Here is a 19,899-nt window from a genome sequence, read left to right as displayed (position 1 = left end):
AGACTTATGCACTTTTAGAAAAACCTGAATTTAAACCTAGGAATTAGGCAAAGGGACCAGCAAACCACTGCATGTTTTTGTAAAGAAAGTTTTATTGGAACACAGCTATGCCTATTCATTTTCATATTGACTGTGGCTCCTTTTATGCTTCAATGAAATAGTTGAGTAGTTGAAACAGACTGATCACAAAATCTAAAATATATAATATTTGTCCCTTTACAGAAAAAGTTTGCCAGCCTTAGAGAATCCAAAATATGATGCTTTCTTGATTTGAAATTTTTGTAATTTCCTGTTTATTGTCAACAAACTGTTACTAGTCTTCAAAAATTACATGCCCAGCCAATGTGGCTCAGTGGTTGAGCATCAACCCATGAACCAGATTCCTGTTCGATTCCTGGTCAGGGCACATGCCCAGGATGTAGGCTCCATCCCCAGTAGGGGGCATGCAGGAGGCAGCTGAACGATGATTCTCATCATTGATGTTTCTATCTGTCTATCCCTTCCTCTCTGAAATCAATAAAAACAGATTTTTAAAAATGACTTAGACCTGTCATGTAAGTACACAGTCTCATATACTGTGTAGACACCAAATTAGGATGAGATTTGCCAATTCTTTGTACCAGTTTGGTTCAATTATTGACATTAGCTAGTGCTATAAAGCTAGTACAGTAAATCTTAAGAGTTCTCATTGCAAGAAAAAAAATGGGTATTAACTAGATTTATTGTGGTGATCATTTTATAATATATACTAATATAAAATCATTATATTTACACCCAAAACTAATATAATGTTGCATGTCAATTATATCTCCAAAAATAAGGAAGAATAAAAAAAAAGCCTAACAACTACCAAATGATTGTAATAGAACCAAACCTAAGAATGTTTTGAATAAAGGAACTGCAGTTGTTGATGACAACTTTGTAATGGATGAATGAGATGTAATTGCCTTTGTTTATCTCAAGTTCGGTCTTTATAATCAAACACAGTCCTAGTCAAGAAACATGTGCTACCATCCTCAGAGATTGGATGCTGTGAAAATAACCTTTTACTGTTCAGATATGCCTGGAATTGTTTCAAATTAAGAACGACAGGAGCACATACCATTTCTAGTGGTAAAAGAACATGTAGTTGTCACCCAGAACTCTCTGAATGTCTCTTTCTGCCTTAGGTCCATTCGTGATGAACACCAATGAAGAGATTTCTCAGGCCATCCTTGATTTCAGAAATGCAAAAAATGGGTTTGAAAGAGCCAAAACCTGGAAGTCAAAGATTGGAAACTAGCGAAGAGCAAGCACAAGAGCAGGTCTCAATGCTTTCTGAAATTTTGCCATTTGTGGCATCCATTCAGTCAATGCATTCAATTTCCAAAGCTGACTTAGCCAGTGCTTCTGAAGAATTCCACACAAACGTGACAGCATGGTTTTTATAGCAATGTACATGAGATATTTCCTGGCACATACAAATAAACCTAATTGTTGCTTCTTTAAAAATCAGTATTCTTCATTTTATGTATGTTTCCTTTTCATGTGTGTATGGATATTTTGTTATTTTTGTGAATGTCTGAGATTTTAAAGCATGTTTGATTGCTTCTGTGTGTCACTGGCAGTTGATGCGTCATGAGCATCTGAGGTCCCTTACTGAGCACTGCAATTTCAATACAGAGTCATGCCTATGTGCAGAGGTTTCACATTACAGGTTATCTGCGTTAGAATAACAGCAGTCCTGAGCATTTGAGTCAGTTTTTAAAACATCCTTGCTATTGGTAGGGATGTGACAGGATAACAGCCAAGACTTCCCTGCATATTCTGCCAAAATCTGTGTCAGATTTAAGACACATGCTCCTGCAAGCTTCCATGAGGGTTGTGAAAAGAGTTGGAATCCAGAATTGGGTTCCAGTTTTTCTGTAGCTGCAAACATTGGTGGACACACCACCTCTTTACAAAGCAGCTAGAACCTGGGGCATAGGGTAGAGAGATTTTTTTTTAATTTGCTGGGCATGAAATGGATTTAAAGTGCTTTCTCATTGCAAGGGAAAACATGTTCACCTCCTGATTATTCTTGGAGCATGAGAACATTTAAATTTTTTTTCATCTCTCTGTCTGCATAAGATTGTGCAAAAACATACCTTGACTAATTGAAATCATTTCATTGGATTTTTATCACAACTGATTGTTTATTTTTCCATGTGAAATCTTGGGGTTTCGAGCTTTCCTTCTGGAGAATGCCTTTTGAAACAGTTTTCTCTAGCTATCTATTGTCAACTACTTGGTAATCAGTGGGTATTAAAGTGTTCAAAATGTACAGACAGTGGGCAGTGGTGAATATTTTCATGATGTTTTATCTGCAGTTGGTGCAAGACTCCAGTGATGAACATGGATCAATGAAGGTAGGTGAGCTCAATTTTTAATATGATGTAGATTTTTTTATTGGCTTACATGGAAGACTTTTCTTTTTTGCATCCTCCATTTGTTAATGAGTGTTCTGTTTCTTAGGCATCCTATGATTCTTGCTATGAGTGTTTGAAAATGCTGAGGGGTGTTTTGGGGATATAAAAGAATATGAACGAATATTCTAGAATCTTTTCAAATGGGCAAATTTCCCCTCAATTTTATATGTGGATGACATAGTGATTTGATTTTCTAATGAAGCACTGACTTATTTTTGTAACACATAACTTTGTGGCCATTTATTTTCAGGTTGTTTGTGAGCACCAAATATTAGTTAATTTAATTAGTTCATTACGTCTGTCAATGGAAACCTATGTGTTTGCCACAGAAATTTTCTGTCTGGTTTTCCAAATTAATCATTGCCACCATCTAGAAAAAAATTTTTTTGGAAGTTAATTTAGTTTTTTGCTCTTTGAAACTTGTAAAATTCAACAGTAATTGAATCTGTGATTCTATGAGCAAGCATTAGATAGAGCCCAATAGACTGAGAGTAATGCAAAAAATAAATAAACTGGGATGTTACTGACTGAGCAGTATGTTTTATGTATTTCATAGAATATATATTTTTTGCTTTTTATTTTGAAAATGATTCTGATATAATTGTTTTAACTGAAGCAGTGCTAAATCATTATTGATTTAGGAATTTCTGGCTGAGAATAATCAATCAAATGTGGCCTTGAGTTTTTGTAGCTGTTGTTAAGACATGCATTTTCACCAGGGGTGAATGTGCCCCCAACAGGGGAAATCGGTCCTTGGGGCTGAAAGTCTTATTCTTGTTATGTATAAAGCACAGATAAACATGCAGTACATAAACAGATATGCAGTATATCTTTAAAGGGTGAACTCTGGCTAGGGGTAGAGAGAGACCTTGTCAGCAGTTACACTTTTCTAACTCTCCAGATTCCAAACGCACGTGGGAGAGGTCACCATCATTCAGCTCCCCTTCATTGCCACCAGTCTCCATGTTGGATTTCAATGCCAGGTGGAAAGGGATCCAATTTTGAGCCTATTTAACAGGAGAGAGAAAAATCTGACTTGTTTGAAGCAAGTAAGACTTTTCAGACTGTTCAGCTTTTTCTTACGTGCACAAAACTCAGGTTTAGATGTGCAGAGTTAATGGAGTTGCACTTTTACCCCCACCCCCACCCCAGTATTATTGCATGGAGTTTTAAAATGTTCCCATTGTACTTTGAAAACGTCAATGTATTTGATGGGACAGGAAGAGACTATTTGTTGTAATTAAGTACTGTTCTTGAAGTTGTTCAACTCTTAAAGAGCACAGACTCCAAGAATTCTTTAGGTGCCCTGGGCACAGTGAGGTTTTAAAAGTTTCAAATTTACTGCTACCACAGAAACTCATTTAATGGGGCAACAGAGGAAAGCAGTTGAATTTGCATGTGACAGAAAACATGTCCTTCCACGTGGAAGATGCAGCATTATATGCTTAATAATATTATTAATGATTTTCTTCATATATATTAGAATTTCCTTTAAAAAGTAAAGCTACATATATTCAGCGTATATTCACCCAATCCCCAGCTAAATTAAATATGTCTGATGTTAAGTAAAGATTGCCTATAGTTAAACAGAAGTTTTGGTATAGATGTGACTGAGTGGTGAGGGAAGGATAAGGAGGTTTATCATCTATATATATATAAGGCTAATATGCAAAGTGTCCCCTCGGGAGTTAGACCAGAGACTGGGAGTTTGATCGCTCTCTGTGATGTGCGCTGACCACCAGAGGGTGGCACAGAACAAGGAAGGCCCTGGCTGGCAGCTGGAAGGAAGGCCCCACCGGCATCCGGAAGGCCCCGATCAGCCCTTATCACCGGCCAGGCCTAGGGACCCTACCCATGCATGAACTTCATGCACTGGGCTTCTAGTATTGTTTATAATACTTTTCTTTCCCCTTCTAACTTTTTCTTTAGAGAAAATCTAAAAAGAAATAAATATGTCTCTTAGTGTTAATGTTCCTCTTGTTTAAAGCAAAGTTTAGTATGAAAGCATATTCAGGATAGTAGTGTTTGGACACTGGGATATGAATTTTACTTTTTGCTTTTTGAGATGAATTTGTTTTATTTATTATACAACATTTTCAGGGTCCTCCTCAGTAGTAGGTCCAGGGGAAGGTTTTTCTCTCTACTCTTCCCTCTTCTAGCCACCTCTTTTCCAGAATGGATGGCAATGCCAGTTCTATCCCCAGATTACCCTTCCCCCATATTCCCCCATAGTCCTTACTTTCTGGTCTTGAACATTCTCCTTTTTTTTTTTTTTCCAGCTTAGAATATAGTTGCCTCTACTATAGTTACATGAATCTGTGAATACTTTTTTTCTGTAGCAACCATGTAAACAGCTGCTAATACCTTGGACAATTGTGTTTAATGCCATTTGAGTATATGGCATCCTAATTTCATTAGCCATGCCACTTGTACTCAAGAGAGCTGTTTAGGGTAAGCAGTGCACGGAATTTGTGAACTGAGATAAATATGTTTGAAAATCTCAACTCAAATCTGTAAATACTATTTAGCTGCTAAGTTTCTCAATCTAAGCAGAACACATTTTCTTCTAGAAATAAGGTTAACCCAATGCCTTCTTAAAAATTCAATAATATAACCAGATTAACCATCTAGATGTGAGATCTATTTCTGTGTCTATTTTCTTTAGCTTTTTTTTATACAGGTAGCATAGTCATATACAGTTGTGCAGGGTATGCACTGAACAACTCTAGGAAGCTCCAACCACGTAGACCTATATATGTATGTGACAGTCCTGAGTACAATAGTGTAGATACACTGGGCATTTGATAAATAAATACCTGCAACCTCACTGTCCTGTTATTCACATTCTGGCCAACACTGTTTCTGGTATATTTGATATGCTACTAGGGGAAGCCATCTTCCATAAATCTTTTCAAAGTCACTAATGCAGACATATCAATAGAGTGATGAAGAAATAATTCCGGGTCATGGTAGGCTTTCCCAACTCTTTTCTGGCAAAATTTGTTTCCTTCTCCCCCATACTTCCTTTTAGCCTTCTTTTTCTTTACTTCATTAGTAGAATAATATTGCTGGGTGCTGTAGTCATTCAAATTCTACATAAGACTGGAATATGTCCAAGATCCACAGGATGTGGGATAACTACAACTTTCATGAAAAAGCTACATGGCTGACAAGACTTCATAAACTTTGTATCACTTGCCTTCTCTGGAAATTTTCTCTAAAGTGAATTGAATAACAAGGACTGAGGTGCACTCTCCATATTTAACTCCAGGAAGCAGACTCATGCTGACTCCCCTCCCTATTCCCACTTTCAAAGTCATTAACAGGAAAGTCCATTCACTTTGTTCTTAGTCAAATGGCCCAACAAGCTTTTGTCCAATTTCTATGAGGCACAGTTCTTGGCATAAAAGACATTTGAAATGTTTTCCATTAATTTCTTCATTTATGACCTTATCATTGAATGTGTTCAATTACATACTTCTATATAAAGACATATTCTATCCTAGGTAGTCACTTTTAACTATTGGTTGAAGCTTTTATATCACTACTAGAGGCCCGGTGCACGAATTCGTGCACAGGTGGGGTCCCTCAGCCTGGCCAGACTGGGAGGGGAAAGGAGAGAGACTGCAGGAGGTTGGCTGTGGGAGCACACTGACCACCAGGGAACAGCTCCTACATTGAGCATCTGCCCCCTGGTGGTCAGTGTGCATCATAGTGACTGGTCGTTTGGTTGAAAGGTCGTAATGGTTGCTTAGGCTTTTATATATATAGATAGCATATTATTGGTATTTAGAATACAGTAGAACCACCTGCATCTTATATTTTGAATATAGTACTACTTTGTATGACTTATTTTTTAATTTAAAAACATGATTTGGATTGTAGATAAATCTTTACTCTAGACCCCTAAGGGTTCTAGAAAAAGAATAACATTAAAGCTGAATATTGAACAACTTCCATTAGGGAACCCCTCTTGGGATAGGTTTATAAAGACAATTTATGGAATGAAAATATAGTATTTGGACACATGGATGCTTCTATGTAGAACATGACATAATAAGATCTGAAACTCCAGGTACATTGATTATTTTCACAATTGACTAGAGGTACTAGGGAAATAGGGACACAAATAACAGTAAAATTGTTTCTGAGCACATTTCTAAGTTTAACTCTCTTCTACCACTTGAGATTAGCAGAGAGGGTGGGAATCTGCATAACTTGGATGTCATTAAGTTGAGGTGAGATGAGACATTTCTTCTTTGGTTGCATTTATGATAGCAACTCCACTTTTCTCTGTTTGCCACTAGTTTTAGTCTCTACCAAGATACTAGGACTTTATAAAGCAAACACACTCATAGGCCCCCACTGCACCATGAAAGCCTTGAGTGGTTGTGGTGTCCTAGTTCATAAAGAATTTCTCCCTTGTCTCTCATTAGAACTGTTCAGTATTTGACAATTCATTTTTTGTTGAGTACCTACTATATCCCAGCACTGATCTCAGTGCTGAGAATGCAGCAGGAAATAAGACAATTCAAGTGTAATGGAACTTATATTCCAAATGTGGTGGTTGGAAGCAGACAATATACGAATCTATACCAACTCAGGGTGCTAGTGCCGTGAAGAAAATTAAGCAGGGGGAGCAGACACAGAGTACCAGACACAGAGTAATGGGTGGGAACGCCTTCTCTGACTCATTTTCATTTGTGCAGACTCCTGAAGAAAGTAAGGGAGGCAGAGTCCACCATGGTGTAATGGCCATGGTGAGGGAAGGGTGGTGACTCGAGTGTTTGGGTATTAGCCAGGGCCCAGTATGACTGGAATAAGGAGTGGAGGCCAGTGCTGCAGTCATTGAAGTTGAAGAAGTAGCCAGGGCAGATCATGTAGGGTATGGCTGTATTCCTGTAAAACTTTACAGCCACTGACATTTGAATTGTATAACATTTCCATGTATCAGGAAATATTCTTCTTTTCATTTGTTACAGCCATTTAAAAACGTCAAAAATAGCCCTAGCTGCTTTGGCTCAGTGGATAGAGCACCAGTCCATGGATGGAAGGGTCCCAGTTCAATTCCAGTCAAGGGCACATACGTCGGTTGCAGACTTAATCCCCAGACCTGGTAGGGCACATGCGGAAAGCAAGCAATCGATGTGTCTCTTTCACATTGATGTTTCTGACTCTCCCCCTCCCTTCCACTCTCTCTAAAAATTAGTGAAAAAAATCTTTAGGTGAGGATTAACAAAAAAAAGTAAAAAATAATTCTTAGCTCATAGGCTATAGGCTGGATTTGGCCCACAGGTCATAGTTCGTCAACCCTGATATATATCATTACACTATTCATTTTTGTTTGCTTGTGTCTAAGATTATTGCTTTGTTACCCTCCATTAGAATGAAAGCCTTTTGAGAGCAGGGACTTGTCATTTTCTTGTTTACTAGTACTTTAGTGTCCCAATCACCTAGTACAAAGCCTGTGATAGAGTGGTACTAAGATATTTGTTGACTGACTGATGGACTAAGCTTCTACAATTTTGACATAACCAATTTGTGAACTACTACATTAAACAGTCTCCAACATCAACTCTTATTATGGTTTGTCTGATTTCATTTTTTTTAAATCCTAAAGCATTTTTTATAAGGCAGTATACTCACCCTGGTATATTTTCCTATGGGGATTAGAGAATATTTGGGTGGAGGTATCAAAAAACCCTTCAGTGTCCTTCCAGCTGCAAGCTATTCTATAAAGTGTTCACTTCCAGGAGCCAGTTATAGAAGGAAGTCACCTTAGCCAATTATTCCAGCTTGGTGGTCACAGAACAAGAGATGGGCAAAGCAGAATCTGGCCACACAACAGATCTAATTAAAGCTTTAACAACTTGATGATCTCCCTCATCTTTGAGATCCTTGAGAAGTGCTGTCTATGTTTTCATTTTACACCAGCTGGGTTTGTGAAGATATGGTAAATTATGGCAAAGTACTCTGGTCAGAAATGTTATCAGTCAGGCTAGACCACAACATGCTCAAATAACAACCCCAAATCTTTAGGGTTCACAAACAACAGAGACTTATTTATTGCTCATACCACATGACCATCCTGGTTCATCCAGGGTCAACTCTACATCAGGATGATACTGGCTAGCATCCACATCTTGAATGTCATTAATTACCATAATGGAGGAAAGGACATTCCTGGAGAGTCTTGCCCTGACAGTTAAATGCTCTGGCCTGGAGTGACAGACATCACTTTTGTTTACAAGCCCTTGACTCACCACCTCATCAACCACAAGGGGCCCAGAAGTGCAATCCTTCCATATGCTCATATGGTAGAAAGCTGTAAATATTTGGTGAACAGTATTAATGACTAACACACACAACTCGAGTTGCTTCTAAATGTTTTTCAACGTACCTTTGAGATGGGAAACAGCCATGGTTGGACGCTGGGGTAGACTCACTGAAGGAAGACACTCAGGATTATTTCTGCTGCTCAGGGGGCTCCTTCTCCCTGAAACAGGAAAGCTGTACATTCAGTTCAGTAAACATCTGTGGAATGTCTTCCATGTGCCAGGCATATGAGTGGAAGTGATGTTTTTTATAAACTAAAGAGGTCTTAGTTATTTGCGTCTTACCAACAGCCAAAAAGTTCAATTTGACCTGTGGAAAGACTCATTTTAATACCAAAAATTTTAAGTAACTCTTTATAATGAGTCTCATTTTGTTATTCATTGTTACCTAAATAACTGTAACACTCACATGGAGAAAAGTACTGTTTTCCTGAAATCTAGGTTTGGCTAAAATAGTTCCTGGAGAGAGAAAAATGATATGTGTTGAATATTGCTATGGCAAATATTTTGTTGTTGCCTACTGTTTTATTTTGGAGAGAGTCAGGAAGAGTGTAATTTTGGTTGAATGAATACCCTGAGTTCATCCTAAATAAGAGACTCCCCAAAAGGAACAGAGTGGGATGATAAAGTAAAAGCAGCCTTTGTAATAGTGTGCTTGGTTTATAACTACACCGTCACAGCAAGACTCAGGATCACTGAGTATCTTAGAGAATGCAGAAGATATTGGTGAGGAGGAGAAGGAGAGCAGTGGGTATTCACATGGAGCCACTGCATCTTTAGGAAGAAAGATGAAAGGGGGCATACTGGGCTTCCAGCAGCACAGCCAAGCTGCCTTGTAAAAAGGATGATGAAGTTCTGCATACAAATTCTCTGCCCACCCAATGGATTATGTTAGAAGTTACGTTGAAATAGGACTGTAGTAGTTAGTTATGGCCACAATAATGCTGTGTGACAAAGCAGTCCAAATTTCAGTGGCTTCAAACATCAAAAATCTATTCTCACTTATATTTCTGTGGGTCGGCTGGGAGTCAAGACTCAAGCCATGGGTTGAGTGTGGGTCTGCCCCACATGTCTTTCCTCCTCCTTGGATCAGTGGGCTAGAAGGAGCAGGTGCTTGTGGTAATGGTGGAAATCTAGGAGAACTGTGCAATCATAAGTACATTTGAGTCCTCTGCTTGTATCATGTATCCTATTGGTCAAAGCAGGTCACATATCCCAACATCATTGGGCTGAGAAATAGACTCCTTCCTTGGTGTGGGGAGCAGGAGAGGCAGTGAAATTGTTTGTAACAACCTAATTACTATAAAGGCTCTGGGTTGTTTCCTTAGACATTGGGCCCTTGATCTTTGAGATCAATGATAAAGAGACTCTAATTCATGAATATATATACTCATGGGGTTATTCAGAGCATCCTTTTAGAGCTTTGCCACTCAAACCCATCCCACACTCATGTGCCCCCACATTTTCTAAGCACAGATGCATCAAATGGGAGCAGAGACATTTTAGTAGAGTCCAGATTTAAAATGTATAGGGGGGCATAGACATCACCCCAGATGCTAAACAATGTGGCTGGGGAGAAAACCACCAATAACAGTCATCAAATTGGAGGCTTTGAAGGTCCCAGACATCTTAACCCTTTAGAATCCCCTTAAAATACCCAGACAGCTATGCAGACACTTTCACAGAAGTGTATGCATGCATGTGTATGTATGCACGTGAGCATACGCACGCACACACACTTTCCCTGCATATGTAGTTCCTTTCCTTAATCTAAGTTTAATTAAACAACCTGGATTTCTCATATATATGCATTTAAATATAGAACTGCACAAGTAAAAGAGCTGCTGGCAGCATGAGCCTTCCCACTCCCCATTCCCCACCAAATGGCCAGGTTTATGGATTTCAGAGAGGAAGGACCAGGCCTTCTGCTGGTTCTAGCTGAGCATCCGGAACAGGTGTAGCCAGAGCAGTGATTATTAGCAAGTGCCCACAGTTGGTATGCCCCCTACTGTTATGTACTATCTATTGTGGGTAAGGACAGACCCTAATAAAACACAAAGGTTTAAGAAGTGGGTCATTTTTTTCTGTATTCTTCTATAAAGATGTAAAACCTGAGCAGATACTTTAAATTGGCCTTTTATCTGAAAACTAGAGGCCTGGTGCACAAAATTTGTGCACGGGTAGGGTCCCTAGGCCTGACTGGTGATCAGGGCCAATCGGGGCCTTCTGGCTGATGGCCAGGGCCTCCCTTCCCTGGCTGCCAGCTGCTGGCCAGGGCCTTCCTTTGTTCCGTCCCACCCCCTGGTGGTCAGCACATGTCATAGCGAGCGATAGAACTCCCAGTCTCCCGGTTGAACTCCCATGGGGACACTTTGCATATTAGCCAGGAAATGTTTTTTTTTTTTTTAAAGGAAAAGGAAAAGTCTGCCCTTGATTTACCCTGGAAAAGGTTTCCTCTTTTTAATTTTTATGTACTCTAATTGGAGTTGCCTCATCTTGCTCTTTTCAAACCCACCTCTCTGGTTACTAAGGAAAATCAAGGGCCATCAGAGACCTATAAACCCCAGCAAAGGACCATATGCCCTGCTCCTGAGAAAGGAAAGGAAATGAACTTCATTGAGTGTCTACTCTATACCTGATCATTTCTCACATATGACCTAGTATAAGCTCCACATCAGGTCTATGAAGTATTATTAGCATTACCATCTCTAAATGGGGAAACCAAGGCTTAAGGAAGTTTAAAAATTGACCCTCAGTCAAATAGCTAAAAAGGAGCAGTGCCTGAATTCAAAGCCAGCTTAGTTTATTTTTTTTAAGTTACTATATAGTAAAATCAACATTATTGCATTTTGATGTGCAGTTTTATGAAATTTAACACATGTATAGATTTGTGTAATCACCACAACAATCAAGATACAGGAAAATTTTCATTTATGCTACCCTTTTATATTCACACCCTCCCCCAACCTCTGGCAACCTCTGATCTCTTCTCCATCACTATCATTTTGGTTTTTTTGAGATTGTCATAAATGGAATCGTACAGTATGTAACCTTTTGAGATCGGCTTCTTTCACTCCCAATGCCTTTGAGAGCCATCCAAGTTGCTATGTGTACCACAGTCCATTTTTTTTTTATTGCTGAGTGGTATTATGTGGGATGGATGTAGCACAGTTTGCTTAACCATTCACCCACTGAATGACATATGGGTTATTTCCAGTTTTATTTTGGTTATTGCGAAGAAAGCCAAACTATAAACATTCATATAAAGCTTTTTCTGTGAACATAAACCTTCATTTATCAAGGGTAAATTCCTAGGAGTGGGACTTATGGTTCATATGGTGAGTGTATGTTGAACTTTACAAGAAACTGCCAACACATTTTCCAGAGCGCTATAACATTCAAAGCCAGTTTTGAACACTTTGAATCCATGTTCTCACCTCTTCAATCAACTGTCTGTCCAGACAGAGGACAGAGGGGTTTATTGTATCAGGCAAAACTTCTTTTTGGGAGATGTTATTTCCACTTGGGACTTGAAGGAGGCAAAGTCACAAAACTTCAACTTGGACTCACAAGTTTAACATGGCCCGAACAGATTTTTTGACAGATGGAAGAGTGAGAAATGGGAACAGAGGGGCAGTGGTGGGGGATACCTCTGGAGAACAGCTGGGAACCTGGTGGTGCAACTTGACCCCAAACCAGGGGAAACTTTGCAGTTTTGGATAAGCCTTAAACACCAAGTTAAAGGTGTAATGCAAAATTCTCTTCCAGTGAAATTGAAGTTGCTAAGAGTTGAAGGGAACAGGAACTATTTGTACTGCAACCTGATCTGCCTCCCTAAACCCACCACAAAGAACTGTGCCCCCAGTCCACACTTGTAAATCCCTAAGCAAATCTAGGGAAAGTTGTGTGAAATGTGTTCCCTCCATTGCTCACACGGAAGCTTCTGGGTTTTCCAAATATACAAATTCTATTCACCTCACCCCCTTATGAGCAAACTTCCTGAAGAAATATTGCCAACACAGTTTGACAAAATAACATCAACAGTTTGTAAAGTCTTGAGAGCATAGGCTCAGAGCCACACTTCTCAAGAGGTCCAGTGAGGAGCTTTGCTTAGCTGGCCACCTTTTTCATCTAGAACAGGAGGTTTCTTCATATGTGAAGTAAAAATATAAGACAATTTGAAGAAATGCTTAAAATAAGTATAATTAGGACCCTTAAAGAGATAAAGAAAGAAATCATATTCATAAAATAAAATTACAAGTTAGGAAAAACATACAGAAATGGAACAAAAAGCAGATAGGAAAGAGAATGAAATAGAAATATTTGAAATTAGAAATATGATGGTTGAAATTAAAAGCTTAACAAAATAAATTGTAGATCACACAATTGAAAAATTGGTAATTGAAGAGATGAATTTCATTTATGCATAACACGAAAATTAGTTGGAGAAAAAATTGATAAATCTGAAAAAGATATTTAAGATATATGTAAGATCATTAAAAGACTCCAATGTATTTCTAATAAGTATTTCAAAAAAAGAATAAAAACAATGTAATACAATGGAGTAATGAAAAATATAATGATTGAGAACAGAACTGACATTTTAAAAAAGTGGTAGCCTCAGATTTAAACTGTTATGAAGGTCTCTGTCTCAACTTCTCAACTTTGCTGTTGTAGAATGAAGGCAGCCACAGATAACTATGTAAATAAATGGACATGGCTGTATTCCAATAAAATTTTATTTGTAAAAACAGGAGGGCAACAGGCTGAATTAGGCCAGGGGGGTATATTTTGATAATTCCTAATCTAGAGAATTAACTATTGTATATGTTTTCATGTATATTTCTCCAGATATTATATATGTTTTAAATTATATATGATTAATTAGCAATGGTTAATTGTTTATATATTTGATGCACATTATACACACAAATAATTTTTCAAAAGATATAACTGAATCATACATGACCACACTTGCTCTTCTAAGCACCCACTTTCAGACAACTCAGTATACATCATCATATCTAAAAAAAAATCTACTCCCAAAACACTGTTGAATGCAGATTCATTCTTCCCAATACACACCTATATCACTGGTTTTGATGCTCGCATAGTATTTCATTGTATACGTGTACAGTTATTTATATAACCATGGCCCCAATTTAGAACAAATAGGCTGCATACTGAAAATCTTTTGTTGGCCAAGTCATTTTTTTTTAATTTAAAAAATATTTTTATTGATTTTAGAGAGAGGAAGGGAGAGTGATAGAGACATAGAAACATCAATGAGAGAGAACATCATTGATCAGCTGCCTTCTTCATGGCCCCTACTGGGGATCAAGCCCACAACCCAGGCATGTGCCCTGACCCAGAATTTAATTGTGACCTCCTGGTTCATGGGCCGACGCTCAACCATTGAGCCACACTTGCCAGGCTGGCCAAATAATTTTTACTTACAAATCCAGGCATCATATCAGTCAATACAGTTCGCGCAACTGTGTGGAAAGGCAATTTTCAGCATAAACTGAAGAAGCGTATTTTATGAGAAAAACACACACCCATGTCTTTGAAATAGCAAACAGATTTAAAAAGAAAAAAGGCTCAAGAGGATTAGAAGTCAGAAATTTCAGGTTATTAGAATCTTAACAATCTTTTTTCCTTGTGTGACTTTAGGCAGGTTCCCCAGGACTTTATGGGTCAGTTTCTCAAACAAATAATAGAATGAAAACAATTGTCATTGGCTCCTGTCACAAAAATAGTGCAATTTAAAAATATATATTAACTAGAGGCCTGGTGCATGAAAATTCATGCACTGGAGGGGGGTCCCTCAGCCTGGCCTGCCCCCTCTCACAGTCCGGGAGCCCTTAGGGCAGCCGTGGGCAAACTACAGCCTGCGGGCCGGATCCGGCCCGTTCGGCTGTTCTATCCGGCCCACGGAGCCGAAAGAGCGGAGGGTTCTCTTGCTCTCCCCTCCACTCCTTTACTTTGAATTTATATTAGTTCACACAAACACTCCATCCATGCTTTTGTTCCAGCCCTCTGGTCCAGTTTAAGAACCCATTGTGGCCCCCTAGTCAAAAAGTTTGCCCACCCCTGCCTTAGGGGCAGGAGGCGACCTGGTGATCAGGGGAAGGCGATGCCCCATCACACCTCTGCTGCTGCCACTGCCGGTAGCACAAGCCTCAGCCAGCCCTGGTTACCTGAGCCTTGGGCGGTCCTGGGCGGCTGGGCAGCTGCCATCCGAGGCTTGCCTGAGCCTCGGGCTGGCCCTGGGCAACTGGGGGGCTGAGGGCACCTGCCACAACTCCCTAACCCCGTGGGGCTGAAAGGACTGGGGGACTCTGGTGGGGCTGAGGGGACTGGGCGCCACCATCTTGTGGCTATGGGCACGGCCATCTTTCTGACAGTGTGACAGTCAATTTGCATATTCCCTCTTTATTAGATAGGATTACCTGTGGCTGCTGTACCAAATGACCACAAACTTGGTGGTTTAAAACAATGGAGATGTATTCTCTCTCAGTTCTAGAATTCAGAATTCTGAAACCAAGGTGTAGGCAGGAGCTCTGCTCCCTCTAAAGGCTCTTAGAATCTTTCTTTGCCTCTTCCAGCTTCTGTTGGCTATAGGCCATCCCTGGCTTGTGGCTGCATTATTTTAATATTTACCTCTGTCTCCAAAAATCTTCTCCTTTGTGTTTGTGACTTCCCCTCTTCTGTTTCTTATTAGAATACTTGTCTTTGTATTTAGGATCCACGTGGATAATCCAGGAGGATCTCATCTCAAGATCTTTAATTCTATGACATCTGCAAAATTTCTTTTCCCAAATAAAATCACATTTACAGGTTCTGGGGGTTAAGATGTAGACATATTTTGAATCCCACCATTGTTTTTAAATGTTCTGAGTTCCTAGGGGGAAATAAGTAATCCCTTTAATTAATCATGTGAGCAGAATGTGATTAAAAAATACTAGTTTGTTTTCCCTAGGTACTGTTGTACATTTGGATCATCTCTCTAATTTCTTTTCAGCTCTATTTACATTTTTAAGTGTTAGCAATGAAGGTTATCAGACAAATTAAAACTTTAGTAACTTGGTTTCATACCACTATTTTGTTTGTTTTTCCAAGCGGTCAATGTTAGAACAATCTGAACAGCAGATTAGGGCGGCTTCTGGCTTGGAGGAACTGCTGCAAATCACACACTTCGAGGACTGGAAGCTGTGGAGATGCCGACTGAAGCTGAAAAGTTTTACCACCCCAGACTCTCGCTCAGCATCCCATCGGTCCACCAGGTTTGCGGCAACTTTCTATGACATTGAAACATTAAAAGGTAGGTGTGTGTGTGTGTGTGTGTGTGTGTGTGTGTGTGTGTGTGTGTGTGTGTGAAGGCCAACTCTTGCTCTTTCTCAGATAGTAACAAATTCACCAACCTCTGCCAAAAGTTTGAGCAGGGCAGCATGTGTTAGGGAGAGGAACAGGGGCCTGATTTCATAGCTTTGGTGTTAACGGAGAACCCTACTTTCCTAGATCTACTCTTGTTTTCCTATATTAACTCTGCAGAGAAATATAGTCAGTATGATTTTGAGATTTAAAAAATCAACACAAAAGAACACTTTAAAATACAGGAGTATATTTAAGTCAAAGATGTGAGGGTAAAACACCCCAGACAGATGGTTTTTAATTTTTAAAAAATCATTGTGTTTACTTAAAAAATAAAACAACCTTGGTATTCATTAATAAAAAACATTCTACTGCTATACATTCATAGAGAAAAACTAATAGTTTAGATATAACTTTTTATTTCTTTGCTATTCTATGTTTTTTTTTAAAGTGAAAAGGAAAAGTTGGAAGCTAAGTTGTAATAATGTATGCTGGTATTACTAGCAGAATAACTGATTCTCTCTAGACGAAATAATCTAAACTCCAGACTATAAAATAACATAATTGGAAATAAAGGGAATGATTGTTTCATAGTAAGGATGGTGGTCCTTTATAAGAAAACCATTGTCTATATGTACTGTGTCATAATGAATAAAATGCATGCCAAATAAAATTGTGTGGCTTCCAATTAGGCATTTAACTTTTTTTTAATGACATGTCAACATAATGCAAGAAGCCACTGTGGCAGTGTTGACCTAGCATTTTATTTTATTTACTTTTATTTTTATCTTTATTGTTGAGAATATTACAGATTTCTATCTCTTTTCCCCCATTGCCCACCTCTACCCAGTTCCTGCCCCACCCAAGGATCTAGCATTTTAGAATTGATTAAAATATGATTGCCTGCTAATGGATTATATTTATCAAATAATTCAATTTGACTAAGCCAAAATCATTCTTTTCTTTCTTTCTAGAGTTATCTTTACTTTTCCCCACTTGTAAAAAGATGAGGTTGCACAGGCCGCTGTTGTTGGCTGTGGGGAGGCTTTGTGTAGGAAGGGATAAATTCCTCGACTGCATCGTGGGCCTGCGTGTGAAGAGGATTCTTTGTGTTTTTGTATGACTGTGTGTCTAAATGAGTTGAGATCATTGGAACCATGGCCTAGAACCCACTTTAGCCAGAGGTTTGAAGCTCTAGTCACTTCTTTGTGGTAAATTAGCCTTGACTTTATGAAAGCAAAGAGGTCAGACCTCACCTAAGATCCAAGGCCTTAACCAGATTACCTGTGTAAAGAACTGAGCAGGGCTGGAGATACTCTGTGAAGACAGAGTTAGCTAAGCATTACCATAAAACCAAAATTAGGTGATTTTAAAAAGCCAGTGACATTGACATTTCCTAAGGAGGAAACCATAAAAAGTGTAAAAATATTTTAAAAAGCTGTAAAATATCTCATTATGTGGGGGATCATCTGAAATTTTGACTAGGTTAGAAGCAGTAAATAATCAAATGGGCGTAGTACATCACTTATAATTTGTTATCAACTCTCCCTCATGGATTTCAGGGTAATCTTGGAGGCAGAACAGACATGCTGGCGGTATGAAGACGAGTAGAGTTATGCGGGCTTTACTCGGTGACATTGGTCATAGTTCCATACAATTTTGATTAAAATCTTACTGCTCCAATTCTCAAAACTTAGTTTTATAAAAAAGCAAATGGAAAACAATATTTAAATAGAATTTTAAACAGTAACATCTTCATAATTTAATCACTTGTTTTTTTTCTAGGATTCATGATTAATGGTAGTGAGATACCTATATTAACACCTAATTGCATAATTTATCTCTCATATTTATAGACTTCAGGCTCTTTATATAAACATTCAAAATCAGAAATTTAAAAAGGTTTCTTAGGATAAAAGATTTTATTATTATTAAAAAACGTTTAGGCAAATTGTCTAGTGTATGTAATGTTTCTCAGCAGGCCAAACATCTTGTATTTTGTGACTTTCAGTGATTGAAGAAGCAACATATGAGCAAAATTGAGATTAAGAGGGGAAAAATATGGAAACATGTTTTAAGGGAATAATTTATAGGCTATAGTCAGATCTCCAACAATATTATGTTTGTGTTCTTTAAGCAGATGTTCCTCTGTCTCTTCTAGTGGAAATATGTTCACATATATGGGAATGGAGAATATTCTGGGAAGAGACCAATACAAATTTTTGAAGATGGGGTAAAAATGGAGAAGAATTTATCTATTGCTGCATAACACTTAACCTAAAACTTAGCTGCTTAAAACAACATTTTTTTAATCTCACAGTTTCTGTGAGTCATAAATGCAGACATGGCCTAGATGCGTGTCCCTCCTGGGCCTCTCCAAAGGATGCAGTCAAGGTGTCAGCGTGGGCCACAGGTAGCATCTCGAAGTTCAACTGGGGCAGGATGTGTTTTCAAGTTCACTTAGTGGTTGTTGGCAGGACTTAGTTAAGCAACCAACAAAAATTGTATTCCTCAATGGTGCTAAAATCTGTGCACTCCTGGCTTCAAGTAGAAGAAATGCTATTCATCTGTGTCATACAAATTGCTTAATAAATAACACATGTTATTTCTTTACACTCTTCCATTTGCTTCTTAATTGACCAGCTTATCCAGATGTACCAATGTGGTTATATATAGGATATGGTGTTCTTCACCAAAGAAAAATAAAATTATATTCTAGAAAGGTATTGTATAAGTGTGAAGGAATAGATTTTGACTCTAATTTTTCTGTAAACAACCTTTGGTTAAAGGACCGACAAAAAATAACTAGTAAAGTAAGTGCTATGACTGTGTCCAGCATAACCCTGGCTCACATTGGCATGCCAGGACCGTTTCTTCTGCTGGCACCAATGAGCTTCCTCTCTGCAGTTATAGATGAGGAATGGCAAAGAACCCAGTGCAGCCCTAGAGAGACGTGTGTGGAGGTCGCCAGTGAGCTGGGGAGTAGCACCAACAGGTTCTTCAAACCTCCCTGTGTCAACGTTTTCCGGTGTGGCGGCTGCTGCAATGAAGAGAGCGTCGTCTGCATGAACACCAGCACCTCGTATGTTTCCAAACAGGTATGAGGACACCGGCTAGCATGTCCTCTGCCAAGCCCCAATGACGATAGTGTTGACAGCTGCAACTGAGCTTTTTGCCAAACACTGTGCTAAATGCTTTGTGTGTGTTGTCTCATTTAATCCGTGAAACAAGCTAAAAAGGGTATTTTTATCCTTCTTTATAGATGAGAAAACTTAGGCTCAGAGAAGTAACTTATGGCAGAGCTGGGCTTCAAATCTAGGTCTGTGAGACTCCAGAGCCTGAATTTTTATCAGTCATTGCCTCTCTGATGCTATAATCATATGGAAGTTACTAGAATAGACTTTAAAAGGAATGAAGACAGTTGCACTGCCTTGTTGATTAGTTAGGTTCTGTGTTGTTCAAATGGAGTGACTGAGAAGAGTTTAATGGGTTAGGCCCTAACCCTTAGGGGAAATGAGGAAGGGCTGGTGCAGTACCCAGAGCTAGCAAAAGGGGGACCTGCTTCCACACTTAGACTGAAGAGTAGTTATGGGACCCAGAGAGAAAGTGAGGAAGAGGGCTGCAGGACTGGCTGGAGGAATGGCGGCCACGGTCAACCCTTAGCCTGGCAAAGAGTGGGGGGCAAGGGGTATGGGAGGCAAGAAGACCTATAGATGTCATTCATAGATGTCAGTGTCCTGGGA

At 39.0% G+C, this 19,899-nt stretch overlaps 2 protein-coding genes across 2 annotated transcripts in view; both read left to right on the top strand.

The window, feature by feature from the left end:
• PIR (pirin) overlaps positions 1–1,493 on the top strand; it is a 92,648-nt gene extending 91,155 nt beyond the window's left edge. The window contains exon 10 of the mRNA XM_080653490.1: positions 1,170–1,493. Coding sequence (XP_080509616.1) covers positions 1,170–1,282 — 113 coding nt within the window. The 3' untranslated portion in view covers positions 1,283–1,493. The remainder of the gene's footprint in view (positions 1–1,169) is intronic.
• Positions 1,494–2,297: 804 nt separating this feature from the next.
• The window catches only part of VEGFD (vascular endothelial growth factor D), a gene marked incomplete at its 5' end in the record, with an annotated part of 30,017 nt that continues 12,415 nt past the window's right edge, over positions 2,298–19,899 (top strand). The window contains 3 exons of the mRNA XM_080653489.1: positions 2,298–2,387; positions 15,905–16,106; positions 19,064–19,254. Coding sequence (XP_080509615.1) covers positions 2,298–2,387; positions 15,905–16,106; positions 19,064–19,254 — 483 coding nt within the window. The remainder of the gene's footprint in view (positions 2,388–15,904; positions 16,107–19,063; positions 19,255–19,899) is intronic.

The sequence above is a fragment of the Plecotus auritus genome, assembly GCF_963455305.1.
Source record: "Plecotus auritus genome assembly, chromosome: X".
NCBI classification, from domain to species: domain Eukaryota; kingdom Metazoa; phylum Chordata; class Mammalia; order Chiroptera; family Vespertilionidae; genus Plecotus; species Plecotus auritus.
Note: the sequence above shows the minus strand (reverse complement) of the source record. Positions and strands in the feature narration are given on the sequence as shown.